At 47.1% G+C, this 21,419-nt stretch overlaps 1 protein-coding gene and 1 long non-coding RNA gene across 7 annotated transcripts in view; both read left to right on the top strand.

Annotated features, from left to right (window-relative positions):
* SHLD2 (shieldin complex subunit 2) overlaps window positions 1-21,419 on the top strand; it is a 73,684-nt gene that overhangs the window by 42,452 nt on the left and 9,813 nt on the right. For 5 of the 6 annotated variants that reach the window (XM_027771532.1, XM_027771531.1, XM_027771533.1 and 2 more), the window contains 3 exons: window positions 6,148-6,342; window positions 6,502-6,636; window positions 16,477-16,683. In XM_027771532.1, the coding sequence (XP_027627333.1) occupies window positions 6,148-6,342; window positions 6,502-6,636; window positions 16,477-16,683 (537 nt within the window). The remainder of the gene's footprint in view (window positions 1-6,147; window positions 6,343-6,501; window positions 6,637-16,476; window positions 16,684-21,419) is intronic. The other variant, XM_027771536.1, reaches the window with a different exon arrangement.
* The window catches only part of LOC114007716 (uncharacterized), a 5,880-nt gene continuing 2,023 nt past the window's right edge, over window positions 17,563-21,419 (top strand). The window contains exon 1 of the long non-coding RNA XR_003549301.1: window positions 17,563-18,255. This is a non-coding gene — a long non-coding RNA (uncharacterized LOC114007716). The remainder of the gene's footprint in view (window positions 18,256-21,419) is intronic.

Below are 21,419 nucleotides of genomic sequence, written 5' to 3'. Positions count from 1 at the left end.
ACATATACGTCAGAGGGTCTCGTGAAGATGAAGCCAGAGGGTCAGTGTGAGGCTCGAAGCTGCAGGCTGTGTCTGAACAGCACGGGGCACCAGTGGGCGCCGTGACCCCCAGCAGGCTTCGGTAGGAGACTGGACCAGTGGAACAGGAAGCAGCCAGGGAGGCCTCCGTTCACACCAGGAGTCCCCTAGAGCCACAGGGGGTTATGACAGCTGCCGACCTTGGAGCATGGGACGCCAGCCTGTGGAGTGTCCAAGAAGGAGTAAGCAGGAGAGGTTAGCTGCAGCGAGGGCAGTGCTGTTTGGACAGGGCACGTTTCACTGCCTTCAGGTGGTGGTAGCGGAAAACGGCCGCTTTCTCAGAAAAGAGCAGGCACAGAGCGCGGCAGGGTCCAGGCTGTGCTCGCTGAGTGTCGGCGCGTCACTGCGCGGGGCGGGATGGCCCTGCCTCGAAGGAGCTCGCATTCTCATGTGGAGACAGACATGGGGGGTTGTGGGAGAGAGCGAGCAGACATGAAAGTAGAATGCGTGTAGACCTGGCCCGTGCACAGCAGACACGCTGCAGAGGGGCCGGGTCCCACATCTCACAGGTCCTGCCTCAGCTTCTTGAAAAGCTCTCCTGGCAAGCGCGTGCCCAGGTCCCGACAGGACAGAGAATCGGAGAAGGAGCTGCAGGTGACTAAGCTCTGCTGAGGGCGCTTTCCGTCTGTCCGTCCGCCTGTCTCATGCATGCTCGCTCTGGCATTAGAGAAACGTGTAGGTGATGGTGGGAGGAGCTGGCAGGGCTGAGTAGGGGTGCCGCTGCGGGGAGCGCCGGCCACAGTGGCGGCAGAGGTGGGCAGTCGTTAGGGTAGTTGAGGTGGAGAGGAGGTGAAGGGCAGTGTGGATCGAAGTGTATCTGAAAAGTGAGTTAGCAGGGTTTCCTGCGGGGTGGATGTGGGGTGTAGGGGGCGGCATCTGCCGCTGCAGGGCTTTCTGTCTAAGCACCCGGGAAAGACGAGCGGGAGCAGGTTCGTGTGCAAGGTTCAGGGCTCTGTCGGGGCCTGGAAGGCTTCGACGTCTTTGGGCATCTGCGTGGAGGTGCAGGTCGGAGTGGGAGCCAAGGCCAGGACTCAGAGGGCGGGTTTAAGGTTCGAATATACATTTCAGAATTGTTAGCACACAAATAATATTCCTTTATTTTGTTATTTACCCAAAAGTATTAATTTTGAAATATTTTCTATGAAAGTATGGACTCACAGGGGGCTGCAAAAGGAGTACATGAGTTTGCGGGCCCCTCACCCCGCGTTCGCCGAAGGTGGGTGACACCTAGCCCTCGTACACTTCAGGAGGTGCCAGAAATCGACACTGGCCTAGTACTGTTTATCGGTTTTGAAGTTTCTTTTATTTTTTCATGAGAGAGAGGACAGAGAGACAGGTACCCTGACAGGATCTTGTCACACTGTGGTCCTCCCCAGCCTCCTGGCCAGCCAGGACTGTGTGTGGATGTGTGTGCACCCCAGGTGTTCAGATTGACTTGGGATCTGAACCTGGGCACCAGTATCGTGCAGTGGTACCCTCCAGCCGGGCCGCTGTGGCTGGGCCCGTTCAGTCACCAGCTGCTCTTCTCGGTACTTCCTCCTCCGTGTCAGCAGATGCGGTGGCAATACAGCGTCATGATTACGTGTGACTAGTGCTCTGTCACCAAGTGGATGCACTTAGTCCTAAGGCCAGTGTCTGGTCCCATGTAGAGACGGTAGAGCCATGTTCACCGAGATCACCAGCAGGTCCGGAACGGCCTCTGTGGCAGTGGCTCCTTATGCTGGAGTCACGAGCTAAGGCAGCGGGGCTGACAGGCATCTGATGAGAGAGGACAGAGCGCTCTGTTTACAGACGTTCCGATCACATACGCGGAAGGCCTAGAGAAGAATAAAATAGTTCAGCTCTGTAATAGAGTACAGAACTAACGCTGAGACACCCAGAGGACTTCATAAGCACAAGCGGTAAGCAGAGGGATCGCGGTCGGGAAAACTCATTTACGATAATAACAGTGGAGCCCTTCCAAAGTGAGTGCCTTGGGAAATGGGCAAAACCCGAGTGAGGAAAGATTCGAAGCACTCCACAGAGACAGACTTGAATCCATCGAGAGACGTGCCCTGTCCTTGGATGCGTGGGTGCCGGTGTAGTGTCAGCTCTCTAACCCAGTCTGTAAATTCAACGCACTTTCAGTAAAGACAGCCACAGAGTAGCGGATGGTGTGCGAAGGCTGATAGGCAAGTTCTTATGGGAGACGGACTTCAAGGGTCGTGAGGCATAAAACACCACGGAACCTCTGATCAGCACAGCGAGGTACTGGGGTCGGAGGGGACGGACAGACCAGTGACACAGAACAGGAAGCTGGGAATTTCAGATTTCAGATACCTCCTTTGTGGTACATAAGATTTCCATGTGTACATGTGCGTGCATGTATGATGGAGGTGGCATCTGAAATTATCGACATCTAACTTTTTTTTTTGAGAGGGTTTCGCTATAGGGCACGTGCGCTTGTCAGACAGAGAGAGACAGAGAGACAGAAAGCGAGAAATCACCCCCAGAGGGGATGGCCACGCCGCAATCCCTTCTCCTCCATTCTCCTCTCGAGATCTTGGGCACGCACGCACACGCGCCTGGAGTGAGTTTTAAGCCACCGGGTTTGGGAAGCAAACTGCGGTCGACTACATGGGAGTCCAGCGACATAGCCATTACGCTAACTGCTGGTTCCCTCGACATCTAACATTTTTTTAGAATTATTTATTTATTTATTCATTCATTTATTTTAATTTGACCAGAGAGACAGAGAGAGAAAAAGAGACAGGGAAAGTGGGAGAGCTAGCCACTAGATCCGGGACTTGAACCCTGGTCAGCCTTGTGGGAGTGTCCAATACCTTAACCACCATGCCACCTGCTGGTCCCCAAAGGCTAACTTTTTAATAAATGGTTTTGAGACAACTGGGTAGCCATTTGGATAAAGACAAAATTAGATCCCCTTCCCATAATAAACACCACATGGATTAAGAATCTAAATCTCTCTTTTTTTTTTTTTCTGAGAGGTTTTCGCTATAGGGCGCGGGCGCTCGTCAGACAGAGAGACAGAGACATAGAGACAGAAAGCAAGAAATCTCCCCCCCAGGGGGGATGGTCACGCCGCAATCCCTTCTCCTCCATTCTCCTCTCGGGATCTTGGGCACGCACGCACATGCGCCCGGCGTGAGTTTAAGCCACCGGGTCCGGAACTTGAATCGCGATTGACTACATGGGAGTCCAGTGACATAGCCATTACGCTAACTCCTGGCCCCAATTATCTGAGCTTTTAAAAGTATTTTGACTGGGACCAGCAGCCAGCGAAATGGTGACATTGTTGGACTCCCACGTGGTCGACTGCTATTCAAGTCCTAGATTTGGCGGCTTAAAACTCACGGGGGTGGGGGAGGGGGGGACAGCAGTTAGCGTAATGGCTATGTCGCTGAACTCCCACGTAGTCGACCATCGTTCAAGTCCTGCACCCAGTGGCTTAAACTCACGCCGGACGCATGTGCGTGCATGCCCAAGATCCTGAGAGGAGAATGGAGGAGAAGGGATTGCGGCATGGCCATCCCCCCTGGGGGATGATTTCTCACTTTCTGTCTCTGTCTCTCTCTCTGTCTTTCTGGTGAGCGCATGCGCCCTATAGTGAAAACCTCTCCAAAAAAAAAAAAATTATCTTTATATAACTGATCTTCTTTGTAATCCTAAGTATTTCATTTTATACATTTAAAAATGTTCTGTAATGAAAAATTTCTATAATTAGGTAATGGTAATTTTTACCATTTTAAAATGAAATCGTAGTGGGGCCAGAAAATGACATAACAGTTATGTCGCTGGACTCCCTCATGGCCAACTACAGTTGCTTGAGACTCACACCAGGTGTGTGTGTCTAAGATCCCAGGAGCATGGAGGAGAAGGGACTGTGGCATGGCCAGCTCCCCCCCCCAGGATGATTTCTCACTTTCCCTTTCATTCTGCCTCTGTCTCCCTCCCCAGCAAGCAACATGCCCTAAGGCAAGAACCTCTAAAAAGAGGATGAAATGGTAATAGCTGCACAGCTTTGTGAGCTACTGAGAACCACTGAACTGGTTTTGCACAGGGTGGGTTGGGGATGAGGATGATTCCTCTGGAAAGCTGTTAGGACAGATCCAGTTCTGTCTCGAGGACATACGCCCTCAGACTGCCAGCAGCGTCTGTGGTCTGGAAAGGCCTGCAGTCACCTTCTCTGCACTTGGAGATGTGGCCAGCCCGTTTGCTGCACAGAAACTTGGACACTTACCCCAAACCCGGGTCCAGTGTCTCCTCAAGAAAGGCCCTGCCACCCCCCCGGCCGTCCCTTCCCCGTGTGCTCTCAGGAGGCCGCCTGTCCTTGTCCCCCTACCCCGTGTGTGCTGGTGCCCTCTAGCCACCCACTGCGCCTCGTCTTTTCTCCCCAGCACCTGGGGTGGGGCCTGGCGCACAGCGTGGGCCCGACCAGTAATGGGGTGTTAGTACATAGAGGGGCGCACAGGCAGGCCGAAGGGTGGATTATGCACCTGCTTAGAGACCTCGCTTTCTTAAACGTGGGTGTTTGAGGCTGGCCTGTGATGTGGTGGTTTAGGTTGCTGGATCCCATATGACCAACCGAGTGGTTTGAGTCCTGAAAACACACTAGGCGCATGTGTGTGCCTGCCAGAAACCCCAAGAGGAGGACGGAGGAGACAGGATTGCAGGTGGCCTGGGCCCTTTGCAGGGGGTGAGCTCTCTCTCCCCCGCCCCACACCCAGTGAGTACTTGTGCCCTATAGAAAAACTTAAAAAAAAAAATTGAAATGTCAGAGTCAAAAATCAATCATGTATCGGGGCCAGCAGATGGTGTGGTGGTCAAGGATGCAGGACTCCCACATGGCCAACCGTAGTTCGAGTCCTAGACCTGGCAGCTTGCTTTCTCACTTTCCTTCTCTCTCTCTTGCTCTGTCCCTCACTGGTCAAAGTAAGATAAATAAACAAAGAGAGTTAAGTAAGATAATTCTTAAAAATTAAAAAAAAAACAAAAAAATCAATCATGTATTCAATTTTCCTTTAGGGAAATTAAAATTTAATCAGCAAAAACTAATCAACTTACTTATTTCATTATATATAAAGTATACTTCCTTAAAAACTGAGAAAAAATATTGAGACAGGAAAGATGAAGGCATTTTTGTTTTTGTTTTTTAGAGGTATTTTTTGCCATAGGGTGCGTTTCCATGCCAGAAAGAGAAAGCGAGCATTGAAGTGAGAAATGACCCCCGGGGAGGGCCACACTGCAGTCCCGTCTTCTCCATTTCCCCTTTGTGGTTTTGGGCATGCGTGCACACTCGCTCCGTGTGAGCTTTAAGCCACCGGCCCAAGATTTGAACAAGAGTTGACTGCATTGGAGTCCAGCAACATAACCATTATGCCATCTGCTGGTCCCAGAAAGAGAACAGCATTTAATGACATCATGACTGAAGAATGAAATAAGCAGCCCAGTCAGTCATCTAGAGAAGTCTCAGTGTGGCACGGCTGGAAAGACCAAGGACTTAGAGGTGTAAAGCTTCGGAGTGGGGCAGTGACCAGGTGAGGGGCAGGGTGGGAGTGCCTGGCGTGGCCACGCTCTGCCGGGTCTTAGATGAGGGGAGAGGAGGGAGACGGCACCCAGCCTGGGACAGTGGCGTGAACCCGCTCCGACATGGAAGAGCAGGTGTGTCTGGAGGAGAGGGAATGAGGCTGCTCCTGGAGCCGGTCAGCTGGACTGGCAGAGGCAGAATGGGAGAGGTTGGGGTGCTTGGGGCCCACAGGGTGGGTCGGGCTCCAGGACCACGGAGACGCTCGGCCATAACAGAAACTTGGGGTCTGGCTAATTGGTAAAGACATGAACATGTATTCACAAAGCAGAGGAGCAAGGGCAGCCGGTGTTTGGAGCCGGCTGATCTGCTCGTATTGGCTAAAAGGGTCATGCTTCATTCTGGCATCTAAACTGACCCAAGAGTGAGTACGTGTTTTGTAGAAATGTCCTCCAGTGGTGGCCTACAACACAAATGCACTTCAGACAACACCTCGTGTTCAGAGGATACAGCGTTGCCATCTTTGTTGTGTTTTTCCTGGGTAGGTTCCCACATCGTCAGCGATGCTGTCCTTCAAGACCTACTGGCTTATGTGTCTTCAAAACATTCCTATCTCAGAGATCTCCCTCCCAGGCGGCCTCCGAGGGCCGGCAGCGTGGAGTTTGCAGAGCTGGAGCGACTTCAGCCTGATGTGTTAGTCCATGCCCGTCTGAGAGTCGTCGAGGTCACTGTCCTGACAGGTAGACATTTCCAATGCCTCCTAATTTTGTCTTATAAAAAAATGAGGCTACAAGACCATGTTAGGTGCCGCGTGGTTACCACGTGTTTATCATCAGATGTTGAAGAACGGTGTCACATGGGACCGTGATGTCGGCTAAGAGACCCCTTGTCCTTCCCAGAGGCGTCCTACACTTACAGGGGACAGACGCAGAGGAAGGTCCTGGTAACCGTGGAGCAGGCCCAAGGCCAACGTTATGTGCTGGCACTGTGGGGCCCTGGAGCTGCCTGGTGCCCTCAACTTCAAAGGAGAAAAGGTAAATAGAGCAGAGAAGCATTTAACGTATTTACATTTGGGTAAATGATTGATGCTTACGAGCCTGAGATGAAGAGAGTCCTGAGATCAGACGACATTTGAAATCACAGTGATCATGATCGCATATTCTGGGATTTCTTCTGTTACCATTTTATACTTCTTGGAGCGATGGCTTTATCTAAAAACTTCTCTATAACTAATGGTGGCAAAATGAAGGTTTAAATTTATTCCCAGTTATCGTACTTTGCCTTTTTAGTGAAGATCTTATTTCCTTCAAATAATGTTTTTGAAAATTTAATTCTGGGAGCCAGCAGATGGTGTGCTAAGGCGCTAGACTCCCACATGGCCGACCACCGTTCAAGTCCCGGACCTGGTGGCTTGCTTGCTTTCTCTCTTTGTCTCCCTGTCTCTCTCATGAGTGTGTGTGCCCTATAGCGAATTAAGTAATAATAATAATAATAGATTTTTAAACATTAAAAAAAATTCTTTAAAAAATTTTAGTTCTGGAGTAGCTTCTACAATTTTCTTTTCTTTTTCTTTTTCTTTTCCCTGCCAAAGTACTGTGATAAATAAACTTCTCTCTGGCTATCAGGCAGATGTTGGGAGGTCATGCCAACTCTCAGGTCATAGTTACTGTTAAATAAATTGCCCTGTCTTAGGTTTTTATCCTAGTTATTCTTAAAGTATGGACTATTAGCTACTCACAGAATATTCATTTTTAAAATATGCATGTTTACATTTTTATTTAAAGCCTAGGTTAATAACTTGTGGTGTTGGGACCAGCAGATGGCATGACGTGAGAGACACTGGACACCCACATGGGTGACCGCAGTTCAAGTCCCAGATTGAGAGGCTTCAGACTCACGCCAGGCATGTGTGTGTGTGCCCAAAACCCTGAGAGGAGACTGGAGAAGGGATTGTGGCATGGCCATCCCCCAGGATGCGATTTCTCGCTTTCTGTCTCTCTGTCTCTCTGGTGAGCACACATGCCCTATAGCAAAAAGCTCTCTAAAAAAAAATTATATATATATATATATGGTTTATGGTGTATTGAATTACATCGAACTGATGTTTTGATAAAACTATATAATATTTTCCTTTTGCTACTGTGAAACCCTTTAGTTGGAACAAGCAGAGATACTGGGTTGTCGGAAAAGTCATGATGCATTTTTACATAGAAAAATGTAGAAAAATACACCATGACTTTTCTGACAACCCAGTAGTTTAATTAATGACTCACGAGTTATTTTTACCCCATTAAACACATTTAGAGGTTGCAGTGTATGACCCAGTAGTTTGTTTAACCTGAAGGAGTTAGTCTCGTTCCAAACTTATACCTCCCAATGGTTATCTGTAGGTAGGATCAGTCGTATCATCCCTCTTAATCATTAATAGCTTATAACTAGGATTTGAGGGAAGTCTGACTTTCGACTTTTATGTTAGGATCAAAGCATGACAGATGTTTGTTTGGTTGAGAAATTGGACAAACACGTATCGACGACAGGCTCAGCGAGCTCTCGGCCCCCGCGTGTCCAGGGCGTGCGGTGTGTAGGGCAAAGGTGCAGAGGACCCGTGCGAGGCTGGCGGCCCTGCTCCCGCCAGCGTGCTTCTACAGAGAATAGCTTCTTGGTCACCAGAAGAGAAGTTAAAGTTGTCTGCAGATAACTCTGTCCTTTTAGATTAATGTTAAGTACATGTGAATGCAGCAAATAAGATGTAGTTCTTTGTTCAGTCATTCAGTATACATCTTTTTAATTTTTTTTAAGAGAGATTTTTGCTATAGGGCACATGTGCTCACTAGAAAGAATAACAGAGACAGAGAGTGAGAAATCACCCCTCAGAGGGGATGGCCACCCCACAGTCCCTTCTCCATTCTCCTCTAGGGATCTTGGGCACGCACGCACACACTCCTGGTGTAAATTTTTAAGCCACTGGATCTGGGACTCAAACTGTGGGTGACTTCTTGGGTGTTCATCAAGGTAACAATTACGCCATCTGCTGGTCTCCAGCAGACATCTGTTTATAAATATATATTTACATGTAAGTCTGCCTAAGTACCTCAGGATCTTTTTCTTTTTTTTTGGAGAGGTTTTTCTTATCGGGCACGTGCGCTCACCAGAAAGACAGAGACAGAGAGATAGAAAGCGAGAAATCGCCCCCCAGAGGCGATGGCCACACTGCAGTCCCTTCTCCTCCATTCTCCTCTCGGGATCTTGGGCACGCACGCACACCCCCAGCGTGAGTTTAAGCCACTGCGTATGGGACTCAAACCGTAGTCAACTATATGGGAGTTCAGCGATACAGCCATTACGCCAACTGCTGGTCCCCCAGGGAAAAAAATGATCAATTTTTTTGTTTTACATTTGCCAGAATGTGTGTGTGTGCTCTCACATGGGAGAGAGAGAGAATCTCTCATGGGCAATGCTCAAGACACAATCTCTCCTCCCCTACCTCTCCCCACTTTGAGATTTTGAGCACAAACACACATACCTGGCGTTATTAAGCTGCGGATCCAGGCCTCAAACTGGATGGTCAGCCACACGAGATCCAGCCGCCTTCCCTACTACACCGGGAAATACCAGGTTTTTTTTTTTTTTTGAGAGATTTTTGCTATAGGGCATGCGCGCTCGACAGACAGACAGAGAGAGAGACATAGAGACAGAAAGCGAGAAATCACCCCCCAGGGGAGATGGTCACGCCGCAATCGCTTCTCCTCCATTCTCCTCTCGGGATCTTGGGCACGCACGCACACGCGCCTGGCATGAGTTTTAAGCCACCGGGTCTGGGACGCGAACCGCTGTCGACTACGTGGGAGTCCAGCAACATAGCCATTACGCTAACTGCTGGTTCCCGGGAAATACTAGTTTTGAAGGCTCACTGTATGAGTAATTCCACTTCCAGACGCTGTTGCATTCTGTGTATCCATTTGTCTCTTGAGAGCCTCTCTGTATTCACATTTAAATGATGTGATCAGTCATTACTGAGTAGTGGAGATAACGGGGCTGATACTTTTTAGGAAGAATAATGAGCAACACCAAATTTACACTAAAATTTTTTTTTGAGACGTTTTCACTATAGGACGCGTGCGCTCGCCAGACAGACAGAGACATAGAGACAGAAAGCAAGAAATCACCCACCACAGAGGGGATGGTCACACCGCAATCCCTTCTCCTCCATTCTCCTCTCGGGATCTTGGGCACGCACGCACACGCGCCTGGCATGAGTTTTAAGCCACCGGGTCTGGGACGCGAACCGCTGTCGACTACGTGGGAGTCCAGCAACATAGCCATTACGCTAACTGCTGGTTCGCCTAAAAATTATTTTTGATGTGTTTCTTCCAGGAAAAAAAAAAAAAGAGCTATTTCTTCCATGAGACAGACAGAGAGACAGGCCCCTCAACAAGGCTCCCACACTGATCCCCCCGGTCTCAGGGTGCACCTGGGGTGCTGAGGGAGGGCCCAGGACTGAACCCAGCTCTTTCTCACATGGTCCAGCTCACTGAGCCACCACCCGGCCCCCACATTCTGTTGAAGTAGGAACGTGGGATATCTCAGAGAGCAAGCATCGGTTACAATTTGAGTCCTTTCGAGGGTGAACCAGGGACATTACATTTCTTAGGAGTAACTGGGTAGACATAAAATAAACTACTCAGAACTAAATATCAGTCATTTTTTTTGTTTGTTTTCAGAGGTTTTACCATAGGGCATGTACACTTGCCTGAGAGAGAGACAGAGACAGTAAGAGGGAAAGTGGGAAATCAGCCCCTGGGGGCATGGCTGCACCCCCTTCTCCTCTACTCTCCTCCTGGGATCTCAGGTATGTGTGCACCCGTGCCTGGCATGAGTTTTAAGCCACCAGGTCTGGGACTTGAACCGCAGTTGGCCACATGGATGTCCAGTGACGTGACTGCTGTGCCATCTGCTGGCCCCTGGATGCCTAAACGCCGTAGGCTTCTGAAACCATCTCCTAGCCCAGGTCGTAATGAAGCGCACCTGGACTTTATTAAAATCACCGGAGTGCAGGCCGTCTGGAGCACGGGGACCCTCCACGCGGCGTCATTGAATGTCTGCACGGGGTTCGGCCTGGGTCACACCCTCAGTCACGGTGCAGCACAGAGGTACAACACGGCGTGTCTCATACCACTTTCTCTCTCTTCTTTTTAATTAAAAATTTTTTTAATTGCCAGAGGGTCACATACTTGCCAGGCATGGTCCCGCTGCAATTTCTTCTCCAGTTCTTCACCTTGTTTGGATTTGGGCTCACAGCTGGCCATGTGGGACCTGGCTTCCCCACGTGCTAGGCGCGGGCGTCCCTCCCTCAGTTTTGCTGACCTGGCCAGTGCAGGGCTCCTTCCCCCTAGCCTTCTTCCTGCCTCAGCATCGTCAGGGTGCCTGTTACTTCTCTCTAGAGAGCTTCTCTCCAACGCCCCCATACGCCACCCGCTCCTATCTAGGCTCCGACTCGTAGCCTCCGAGAGGCCTCATGTTTGGATGTACACCATCCTGGCCCATCAGGTCACCCTGTGCGTTCCCTCCCGGCTTCCTGGCTTGCTCAGTACCTGCTGGTCCCTTCAGACCGTAGGTTCTCTGAACACAAGCCCCCGGATCCCCACCTCCCTGCACTGTGCCTGCCCACTTGGTCCTTTATCAGTGAACGGATTTACAAATAAAACACGTGGGCCAGCCAGGTAGTTTGGTGGTTAAGGTGACCAGATCCCACATGGCTGACTCTGGTTAGAGTTCTGGACCTGGCTGCTTAAAACAACATGCCAGGTGTGTGCATGTGTACCCAAAATCCCGAGAGGAGAATGGGAGAGATGGGATTGTGGTGTGGCCCTTCCCCCTGGGGGGTGGTTTCTCACTTTTTCCCTCTGCCTCTGGCTCTCTGTGTGTGTGTCTCTCTCTCCCCAGCAAATGCACACAGCCTATAGCAAAACTTAAAAAATAATACAGTTCAGGCAACCATCCAACCAACTGTTTTTAAGGAGTAAGTCTGAAGAGGAAATGACTTTGTTTCAAGTGACAGAGAAATGAAGAATGCATACACATGAAGGTTTTGCAGCCCATGGGGTGGTATCAGAAACTTCGGCCTGGGCACCGAGGGCTTGTAGTTAGACCAGCACTGCCCTATGGGAGCTGAAACCACCGAGGATACCTGTCTGAGCCTCTGTAGCCCAAGGCAAGTGCCGACTGGTCTCGGCTGCGTACTGGGAGCTGAGTGGCTGCGGGGTCCCAGGTGGTCTGTGCAGCTACTCTGCTGGCTGCTGCACGCTTCGTCTGCCCGTCTGACCTCGGGGATGCAGACGGTGTTCCTCCTCAGCTTCTGGTGTTATTTTTTCTTTGAAAAGACCAGTCCCAGTGTCCAATTCCCAGCAAGGAAATCTGCCCAGACTGACTGGGTTCAGTCCACTGTGGCCAGGAAGCTGGGGTCTCACGGCGCAGGTGCTTTCGGTGGGCTGGAAACTATGGGGTTACTTGTGGTCTGGGTGGACACGGAGGGAGTCAGTGCCAGCCGTGTCTGTGCTGATCACTTGGAAAAATGTGTGATTGCCCTGTGTGTGAAAAGTAGGCTACAAAACCTCACGTCTGAGGGGACCCCGTTTTAACAAACGCACGTCTGTAAGTATGTATGTACACTTGGAAGTCTGAAAATCAGTGCATGAGAACGTGAGCAGTCGTGACCTCTGACCGCAGTACGGTGCACGGCTGCGTCTCCCTTTGTGCCTTGGGTTGGCTTTTATGTGCCCGCGAGCACCTGAGTTCCCTTAGAGACACAGAGGAGGGGAGGGACAGACAGGTGTGCGAGAGGGTGCTGAGGTGGGGCGAGCGGGAGTACCCACCAGCTTACGTTAGATGCCAGTCTCAGTGCACCTCTCAGCTCCCTTTCCTTTCCAAATATTTTGCAGTAAATATATTTTATTTTATAATTTAGAAAATCAAGGACCCAGCTCCATGGCCTGGTGGTTAAGGCAGCAGATCCCACATGCCTGACTGTGCAGTTCAAGTCCCAGCCTGGTGGCTTGAGAATCACCGGGCGTGGATAAGCCTGTGGCCCAGATTCCAGAGGGTGGAGAAGTGGACAAGAGGGAGTTGCAGCATGGCCACAGGCCGTCCGGAGGTGCTCTTCCCTCCCTTCTCCACCTCTGCCTCTGGCCCTGCACGTGCCTGTGGGGCAGGTGGAATCAAACTAAAATTTTTCTCTTCAAAAAGAAAGAGTAATTAGTGTTTAGAACATTTAGCCAACACTTTGAGAGAAAAATTGAATTAAATGTCTCTGGCCCCGCACGCGCCTGTGGGCAGGTGGAATCAAACTAAAATTTTTCCCTTCGAAAAGAAAGAGTAATTAGTGTTTAGAACATTTAACCAACACTTTGAGAGAAAAATTGAATTAAATGTATATATTGTATGTGTGCCACAGTAAATTCCAGATGTGGTAGAGGCCCAAACATAGAAAAAGGGAAACAATGAATTATAGAAGCAAATGTAAACAAATTTACTTGGAATCCAAAGATTCGAAGGTTGACTGTAGTAATGAAATCCAGCGAACACGAAACCCATCAGGTACAAAGTTAAAAGGTGAGTGAAAAATCAGAAGAATGGCATTGTTCCAGAGAATAATGTGACAGGCAGAAGACAAAATCTGTAAAGATAAATGGCAAATGGTACAAACCGGCAAGTCTCCAGGAAAGAAAGAAAGATGATGGAGAAGACGTGGAAAAAGAGCCACTCTCAAAAACTACTGGAAATGTGGGACCAGCAGATAGCGTAATGGCTGTCGCTGCACTCCCATGTAGTTGGCCACGGTTCAAGTCCTGGACCCGGCGGCTTAAACTCACGCCGGGCGCGTGTGCGTGCGTGCCCAATATCCTGAGAGGAGAATGGAGGAGAAGGGATTGCGGTGTGGCCATCCCCCCCGGGGGTGGTGAAGAAAACTATTGGAAATATAAAGAACCCTAGTGAGGACTGCTAACATAGCATATGGAAGAGTTTGGGGAGCCTTTGGCCTAGTGATTAGACATATAGGAACTTTTCATGGTTATATGTAAAGATAGAGATGTGTTTATCATGGTTTTGCTTATAATAGTGAAAAATAAAAAATAACCAAAGTGATACAAAATAGAGTATTGCTTTAATAATTTTGAAGATTTTTATCTCTGCAATGATATGGTATACTATTATACTATTTTTAAATAAGGTAGAATAATTCTTTATTTTTTTTTTTTTTTGAGAGATTTTGTTTAGGGCACATGTACTCACCAGAGAGACAGAGAAAGGCAGAGAGACAGAAAGTGAGAAATCACCCCCCAGGGTGGCCTCGCTGTAATCCATTCTTCTCCATTCTCCTATTGGGATCTTGGGCATGCACACACACGTGCCCCGCATGAGTTTTAAGCCACTAGGTCTGGGACTCGAACCACTGTCAGTCATATGGGAGTCCAGTGCTTTAACCACTGTGCTACCTAGTGGTCCCAAGGTAGAATAATTCTTAATGACATGTAAAAATATGTATACTTGACATATTAGGTAAAAATCAAATCCCAAACAACTGGTCACCCACGGAAATTTTAGCTGTGTTTATTTTAGGGTGTTGAGTTTATGACTGCTGTTTATTCATTTACTTAGTTTGGCTGTGATTTCTATTTTTTTTTTTTTTTGTAATAAGACAAGAATGCTTTTTAAGAGAGATTTTTGCTATAGGGTGCATGGACTTAGCAGAGAGAGAGAGAGAGAGAGAGAGGCAGAAAGCAAGGAATCACCCCAGAGGGGATGGCCACAGTCCCTTCTCCAGTGTCCTCTTAGGATTTTGGGCACACGCACACACGCACCTGGCGTGAGTTCGAAACCATTGGGTCTGGGACTAGACCCATGATCGACCATGTGGGAGTCCAGCGATGTAATCATAATGCCATCTGCTGGTCACAAGAAAGCTATTTTTAAAATAGTGTTTAGTTTTAAGCAGAAATTTAGAATGTGTATGTATTTTAGTTTTATCGAATGATACTCTACAGATTTACTGACTTGTTTAAAATGTCTGATGAAAGGAAAAAAGGAGATGGGTGAGAAGAGTGAATTAGATTTTTGTCTGATATATGTGGAAAACTACAAAGAACACTATTGTCAAAAGAGTTAGTACTAAAATCTGCCTTCGTTTTATTATAGTTTTAAAGTTGAATTACAGAATATAATTACAATATAATACAGAATATAATTATTTGGCAAAAAGCTCTATGTTCCTATGGTTCTAAGAGTCAGAGTTATTTCCAGAAGAAATAAAAATAGGTACCACTGTGTTTAAGTGCTTTTCGCTGTTATTCTAGAAAAACGTTAGGTGAAAGATGGCTGAGACGTTGGGATATTGATTAGAGTAGACCTATGTCTGTTTTGATGTCCTTCAAAAGAAATCTTTGCCTGCAGATAACGAAATGAGAATTTGCTACACTATAAAGCAGTTGGTTATATTAAATCAAGACTATTTAGGAGACCAGGAAATCTTTTTATTTTTTATTTTTTCTTCTTTTTTTGGAGAGGTTTTTGCTATATGGCGCGTGCGCTCGCCAGACAGACAGAGAGAGACAGAGAGACAGAAAGCAAGAAATCACCCCCCGGGGGGGGGATGGTCACGCCACAATCCCTTCTCTTCCATTCTCCTCTCGGGATCTTGGGCACACATGCATATGCACCCGGCATGAATTTAAGTCACCGGGTCCGGGACGCGAACCACAGTCGACTACATGGGAATCCAGCAACATAGCCATTGTGCTAACTGCTGGTCTCGGAGACCAGGAAATCTTTAGAAAAGATTTTATTAGAATTACTTTTATCAGGACCGACAGGTGGTATGGTGGTGAAGGCTCTGAATTTCCACGTGGTCTACCGTGTTTCCGGCCGCTTGAAAATCAAGGGGGGGTTGTGTGTGCGTGTGTGTGAAGGAGAAAGGCTTGCGGCGTGGCCATCCCCTCTGGGGGGTGATTTTCCACTTCCCCCCTCTCTGTCTCTCTCCAGTGAGCTATCGCAAAAACCTAAAAAAAGAAAAATAAAAAAATTGTGATCCTTATCCTGTTGCCGTAATGCATATATTGTCTCTTGGTACCCACATTCTTTTTTTTACTGAAATAGATATGATTTATTTATAAATGAAAACAAATGAACAATTTACAGTATCTCAAAGGTTGAAAAAAGTGACACAGTACTAAATACACAACTTTTGATTTTCTTCAGATTCAGTGTTTATGGGTTTTTGTTGTTTTATCATTTTCCTACAGGGTGTGTGCACTTGCTGGAGAGACAGAGCAAGCACAGCGAGTGCACTCCCCAGGGGGAGGCCACAAGACAGTCCCTTCTCCTTCATGCTCCTCGCAGGATTTGGGGAATGCACACACACAGGCTCAGTGTATTTCTCAAGGTACCAGGACTAGGACTCAAACTGTGCAGTCAGTCACATGGGATCCAGACATTTTAACCACCATGCAATGACTTCGCCTGTGTTTTGTGATTTAATTATAGAAAGATGAGTCAGTTCTGCAGCCTAAAAATATTTACTTATTAAAACTATACCAGTACTTTAATCAACTATATGAAAAAGATAATGAGACAGACATGTGCATTTATAGAACTGCGTATCAGTCAGGCCAGATCCCTGCGGAGGGAATTCCTGCATAACCTCGCTCATCTGTGAGGACACAGAGCAGTCCTTGTTCGGACGGGCACACTCATCTAACTTGTCTGGCGTGGTTCTTCAGTGACAAAATTTACATCTAACTGATTTAATCAAATCAACTACTCAATCTACTTGTTAACCTAGACTTTTTCTTTTTCATGACTTGTTTTTGTTTTTGTTTAAGATTACATTTGGGAATTTAAGTATCTTTTCGTTCAGCGCAACTGCATACTAGAGAGCTTAGAGCTGCATACCACGCCGTGGTCGTCCTGCGAGTGCCTGTTCGATGATGATACTAGGGCAGTTTCCTTCAAAGAACATTTTCAGAAAAGTGTATCCTCCCCTGTGAAGATTTCAGACTTAGCAACCCACCTGAAGGATAAGTGTTCAGGTAAGATTTTTATGAAATATTGCTGGTTTTAATATAAGAAGCTACCATTTGTGAGAAATAGATATAATTCAATACAGAAATGAAATACAAATCTTTGCAAAGAGCTGAACCAATATCAGCAGCTTCTTAGCTTTAAAATTATTTAAATTTAATTCCGTTTGCTGTTACTATTATTATTTTTTGTAATTTGGCCACAGAGAGACGGAGAAAGAGAGAGAAAGGGAAAGTGAGAAAGCAAGTTGCCAGGTCCAGGACTTGAACCGTGGTCGGCCATGTGGGAATCCAGCACCTTTAAACCACACACAACCTGCTGGCCCGCTTCTTAGGTTTTTATCTCCAATCCTTTGAGGTTAATTTGTTTGTTAGGAATCAAGTGAAAATACTGCTTGTGGGGCTCAGCCGTGGGCAGTGTCGTGTGCTGGACTGCAGTCTCCAGGGCATACTAGGCCGCGGGGCACAGTCCTGCTTGGCCTGAAAATGGCGCACTGGGAGCCCGAGATCCTGGGGAGTGGGAGTAAAAACTTGTGCGTGTGTGTACAGTTACCAGCAGCAGACGCTGAGTGCTCATCTAGACATGGCGGTTAAAGACTCGGCACCGATGGAGAAGCTGTGCGCGTGGCTCAGTGCTCTGTAAAGACCCACATTCTTTTTTTTTACTGAAATAGATATGATTTATTTATAAATGAAAACAAATGAACAATTTACAGTATCTCAAAGGTTGAAAAAAGTGACACAGTACTAAATACACAACTTTTGATTTTCTTCAGATTCAGTGTTTATGGGTTTTTGTTGTTTTATCATTTTCCTACAGGGTGTGTGCACTTGCTGGAGAGACAGAGCAAGCACAGCGAGTGCAGTCCCTTCTCCTTCATGCTCCTCGCAGGATTTGGGGAATGCACACACACAGGCTCAGTGTATTTCTCAAGGTACCAGGACTAGGACTCAAACTGTGCAGTCAGTCACATGGGATCCAGACATTTTAACCACCATGCAATGACTTCGCCTGTGTTTTGTGATTTAATTATAGAAAGATGTGTCAGTTCTGCAGCCTAAAAATATTTACTTATTAAAACTATACCAGTACTTTAATCAACTATATGAAAAAGATAATGAGACAGACATGTGCATTTATAGAACTGCGTATCAGTCAGGCCAGATCCCTGCGGAGGGAATTCCTGCATAACCTCGCTCATCTGTGAGGACACAGAGCAGTCCTTGTTCGGACGGGCACACTCATCTAACTTGTCTGGCGTGGTTCTTCAGTGACAAAATTTACATCTAACTGATTTAATCAAATCAACTACTCAATCTACTTGTTAACCTAGACTTTTTCTTTTTCATGACTTGTTTTTGTTTTTGTTTAAGATTACATTTGGGAATTTAAGTATCTTTTCGTTCAGCGCAACTGCATACTAGAGAGCTTAGAGCTGCATACCACGCCGTGGTCGTCCTGCGAGTGCCTGTTCGATGATGATACTAGGGCAGTTTCCTTCAAAGAACATTTTCAGAAAAGTGTATCCTCCCCTGTGAAGATTTCAGACTTAGCAACCCACCTGAAGGATAAGTGTTCAGGTAAGATTTTTATGAAATATTGCTGGTTTTAATATAAGAAGCTACCATTTGTGAGAAATAGATATAATTCAATACAGAAATGAAATACAAATCTTTGCAAAGAGCTGAACCAATATCAGCAGCTTCTTAGCTTTAAAATTATTTAAATTTAATTCCGTTTGCTGTTACTATTATTATTTTTTGTAATTTGGCCACAGAGAGACGGAGAAAGAGAGAGAAAGGGAAAGTGAGAAAGCAAGTTGCCAGGTCCAGGACTTGAACCGTGGTCGGCCATGTGGGAATCCAGCACCTTTAAACCACACACAACCTGCTGGCCCGCTTCTTAGGTTTTTATCTCCAATCCTTTGAGGTTAATTTGTTTGTTAGGAATCAAGTGAAAATACTGCTTGTGGGGCTCAGCCGTGGGCAGTGTCGTGTGCTGGACTGCAGTCTCCAGGGCATACTAGGCCGCGGGGCACAGTCCTGCTTGGCCTGAAAATGGCGCACTGGGAGCCCGAGATCCTGGGGAGTGGGAGTAAAAACTTGTGCGTGTGTGTACAGTTACCAGCAGCAGACGCTGAGTGCTCATCTAGACATGGCGGTTAAAGACTCGGCACCGATGGAGAAGCTGTGCGCGTGGCTCAGTGCTCTGTAAAGCGTAAACCGGACTTCTTGAACTGACGTGCGTGTGTGAAGTTCACCCTCGGAAGCATGCTCCGTGGAGAGTGCCCGCAGTGACGGCTTTTACACACGTACTCACTCGCTTTCTTCTGATAGAGTACACCCGAAGTGACTGATCGTGGAGGAAGTGGCAAGAATAGGTTTTAGGTTCAAAGGCCGTGGACTTTGGGATGGAGAGTGAGTTCAGTAGGGAAAATGCTAGATAATTATACGGCGTTAGCAGGGAGCATGTTTCAGCAGATTGCAGTGGACGTCTATCTACAAAGATAATGCTGGGAAGATGATGACAGATAATGATTAGATTAGATAATGCTAACTCCTACCTTGAGGAGTAGTGAATTAAATAGCATTTAACACTGTATTTCTGGTAGCTAAATGCCAGAAATCAGTAAATGCTTTTCAGTGGTTAAAGGGCGATACCAGTTTTGGAAATGAATAGAAAGTTAGTAAGCCATTAGAGCGGATGCATTTAGGGTTGAAGAAAATGGAATGTATCCATAGGTTTATTTTGTTACGTAATTTGAAATTTTTTTGGGGGGGGGATTTTTGCTAGATGGCGTGTACGCTCACCAGACAGACAGAGACAAAGAGACAGAAAGCGAGAAATCACTCCCCCAGGGGGGATGGGCAAGCCACAATCCCTTCTCCTCCATTCTCCTCTCGGGATCTTGGGCACGCACGCACACGCGCCCGGCGTGAGTTTTAAGCCACCGGGTCCGGGACACGAACCGCGGTCGACTACATGGGAGTCCAGCGACATAGCCATTACGCTAACTGCTGGTTCCCATAATTTGAAATTTTTAATAAAGAAAATAGTTGGTCAGGAACTTTTCTCAGAATTTGTATATGATTACCATTTTTGGTGCTTGTCTAAGCTAAGTTATTAAGCATAATTCAGAAACTTTACATCCTGACACCAAATTTTAACTGTATTCTTCCACTTACACAAATAATTTTCTGAATTGTTTTTGTTTTTGTTTTATTGTTTGTGTTTTTTCTGGAGAGGTTTTTTCTATAGGGTGCATGCGCTCACCACACAGACAGATAGAGACAGAGAGACAGAAAGGGAGAAATCCCCCTGGAGGGGAGGCCACGCCACAATCCCTTCTCCTCCATTCTCCTCTCGGGATCTTGGGCACGCACGCACACACACCCAGCATGAGTTTAAGCCACCAGATCCGGGACTCAAACTGCAGTCGACTACATGGGAGTCCAGCGACATAGCCATTACACCAACTGCTGGTCCCAATTTTCTGAATTCTTACATGGGTTTAGATTTTATAAGAAGCAGAGCCAGCAGGTGGCGTAGTGGCTAAGGTGCTGGACTCCTGTGTGGTCAGCTGTGATTTGAGTCCCAGATCTGGCAGCTTGAAACTCACACCAGGCATGTGTGCATGTGGTTCCAAATCCCGAGAGGACAGTGGAGGAGAGGGGATTGTGGCATGACCATCCCCCAGGGTGATTTCTTGCTTTCAGTCTCTCTGACAAGCACATGTGCTCTATAGCCAAAATCATTCAAACAAAACAAAATAAAAACGAACTCTAGATTTTATAAAATGGTACACATAGACTACATGGAATAAGGTTTTAAAATTCTTCTAATGAAAAGAATCTAGTCCAAAATGAAGTAAACCGGAACTCCTAAGAGACACTGTGCTACTGGTGCTGGCAGGTGGCGTGGTGGTTAAGGCACTGGACTCCCACATGGCCGACCGTGGTTGGAGTCCCAGACCTAGGAGCTTACTTTCTCACTTTCCCTCTCTCTCTGTCTCTCTCTGGTAAGTGCACATGCCCTATAGCAAATTAAACAATAGGAACCAGTAGATGGCGTAATGGTTATGTTGTTGGACTCCCATGTAGTTGACTGCGGTTTGAATCCTGAACCTGGTGGGTTGAAACTCATGCTGGGTGTGTGAGCGTGCATGCCCAAAATCCCAAGAGGAGAATGGAGGAGAGGGGATTGTAGTGTGGCAATCTCCCTGGCGGGGTGATTTCTAGCTTTCTGTCTCTCTGGCAAGTGCATGTGCCCTATAGTAAAAATCTCTCTTAAAACAAACAAACAAGGGGACCAGCAGTTAGCGTAATGGCTATGTCGTTGTACTCCCATGTAGTCGACTGCGGTTTGCGTCCTGGACCTGGTGGCTTGAGACACACGCCGGGCGTGTGCGTGTGCGTGCACAAGATCCCGAGAGGAGAATGGAGGAGAAGAGATTGCGGCGTGGCTATCCCCGCTGGGGGGTGATTTCTTGCTTTCTATCTCTTTGTCTCTCTCTGTCTGTCTGGCAAGCGCACGCACCCTATAGCAAGACCTCTCCAAAAAAACCCCCCCAAAAAAACAACAAAAAAAAAAACCCCAAATAAATAAATAAATAAACAAACTTAAATGAATAATTCTTTCTTTTTAAAAAAAGAGATCTCATGCTGAGATTCTCAGGTGTACTCCTGGGATGTTTTTTCCGCATGCTATGGGCTCCCCCATTTGGTACAGACAGAGAAATATTTTT

The sequence above is a fragment of the Tupaia chinensis genome, unplaced genomic scaffold (assembly GCF_000334495.1).
Source record: "Tupaia chinensis unplaced genomic scaffold, TupChi_1.0 Scaffold000221_1, whole genome shotgun sequence".
Lineage (NCBI taxonomy): Eukaryota > Metazoa > Chordata > Mammalia > Scandentia > Tupaiidae > Tupaia > Tupaia belangeri.
Note: the sequence above shows the minus strand (reverse complement) of the source record. Positions and strands in the feature narration are given on the sequence as shown.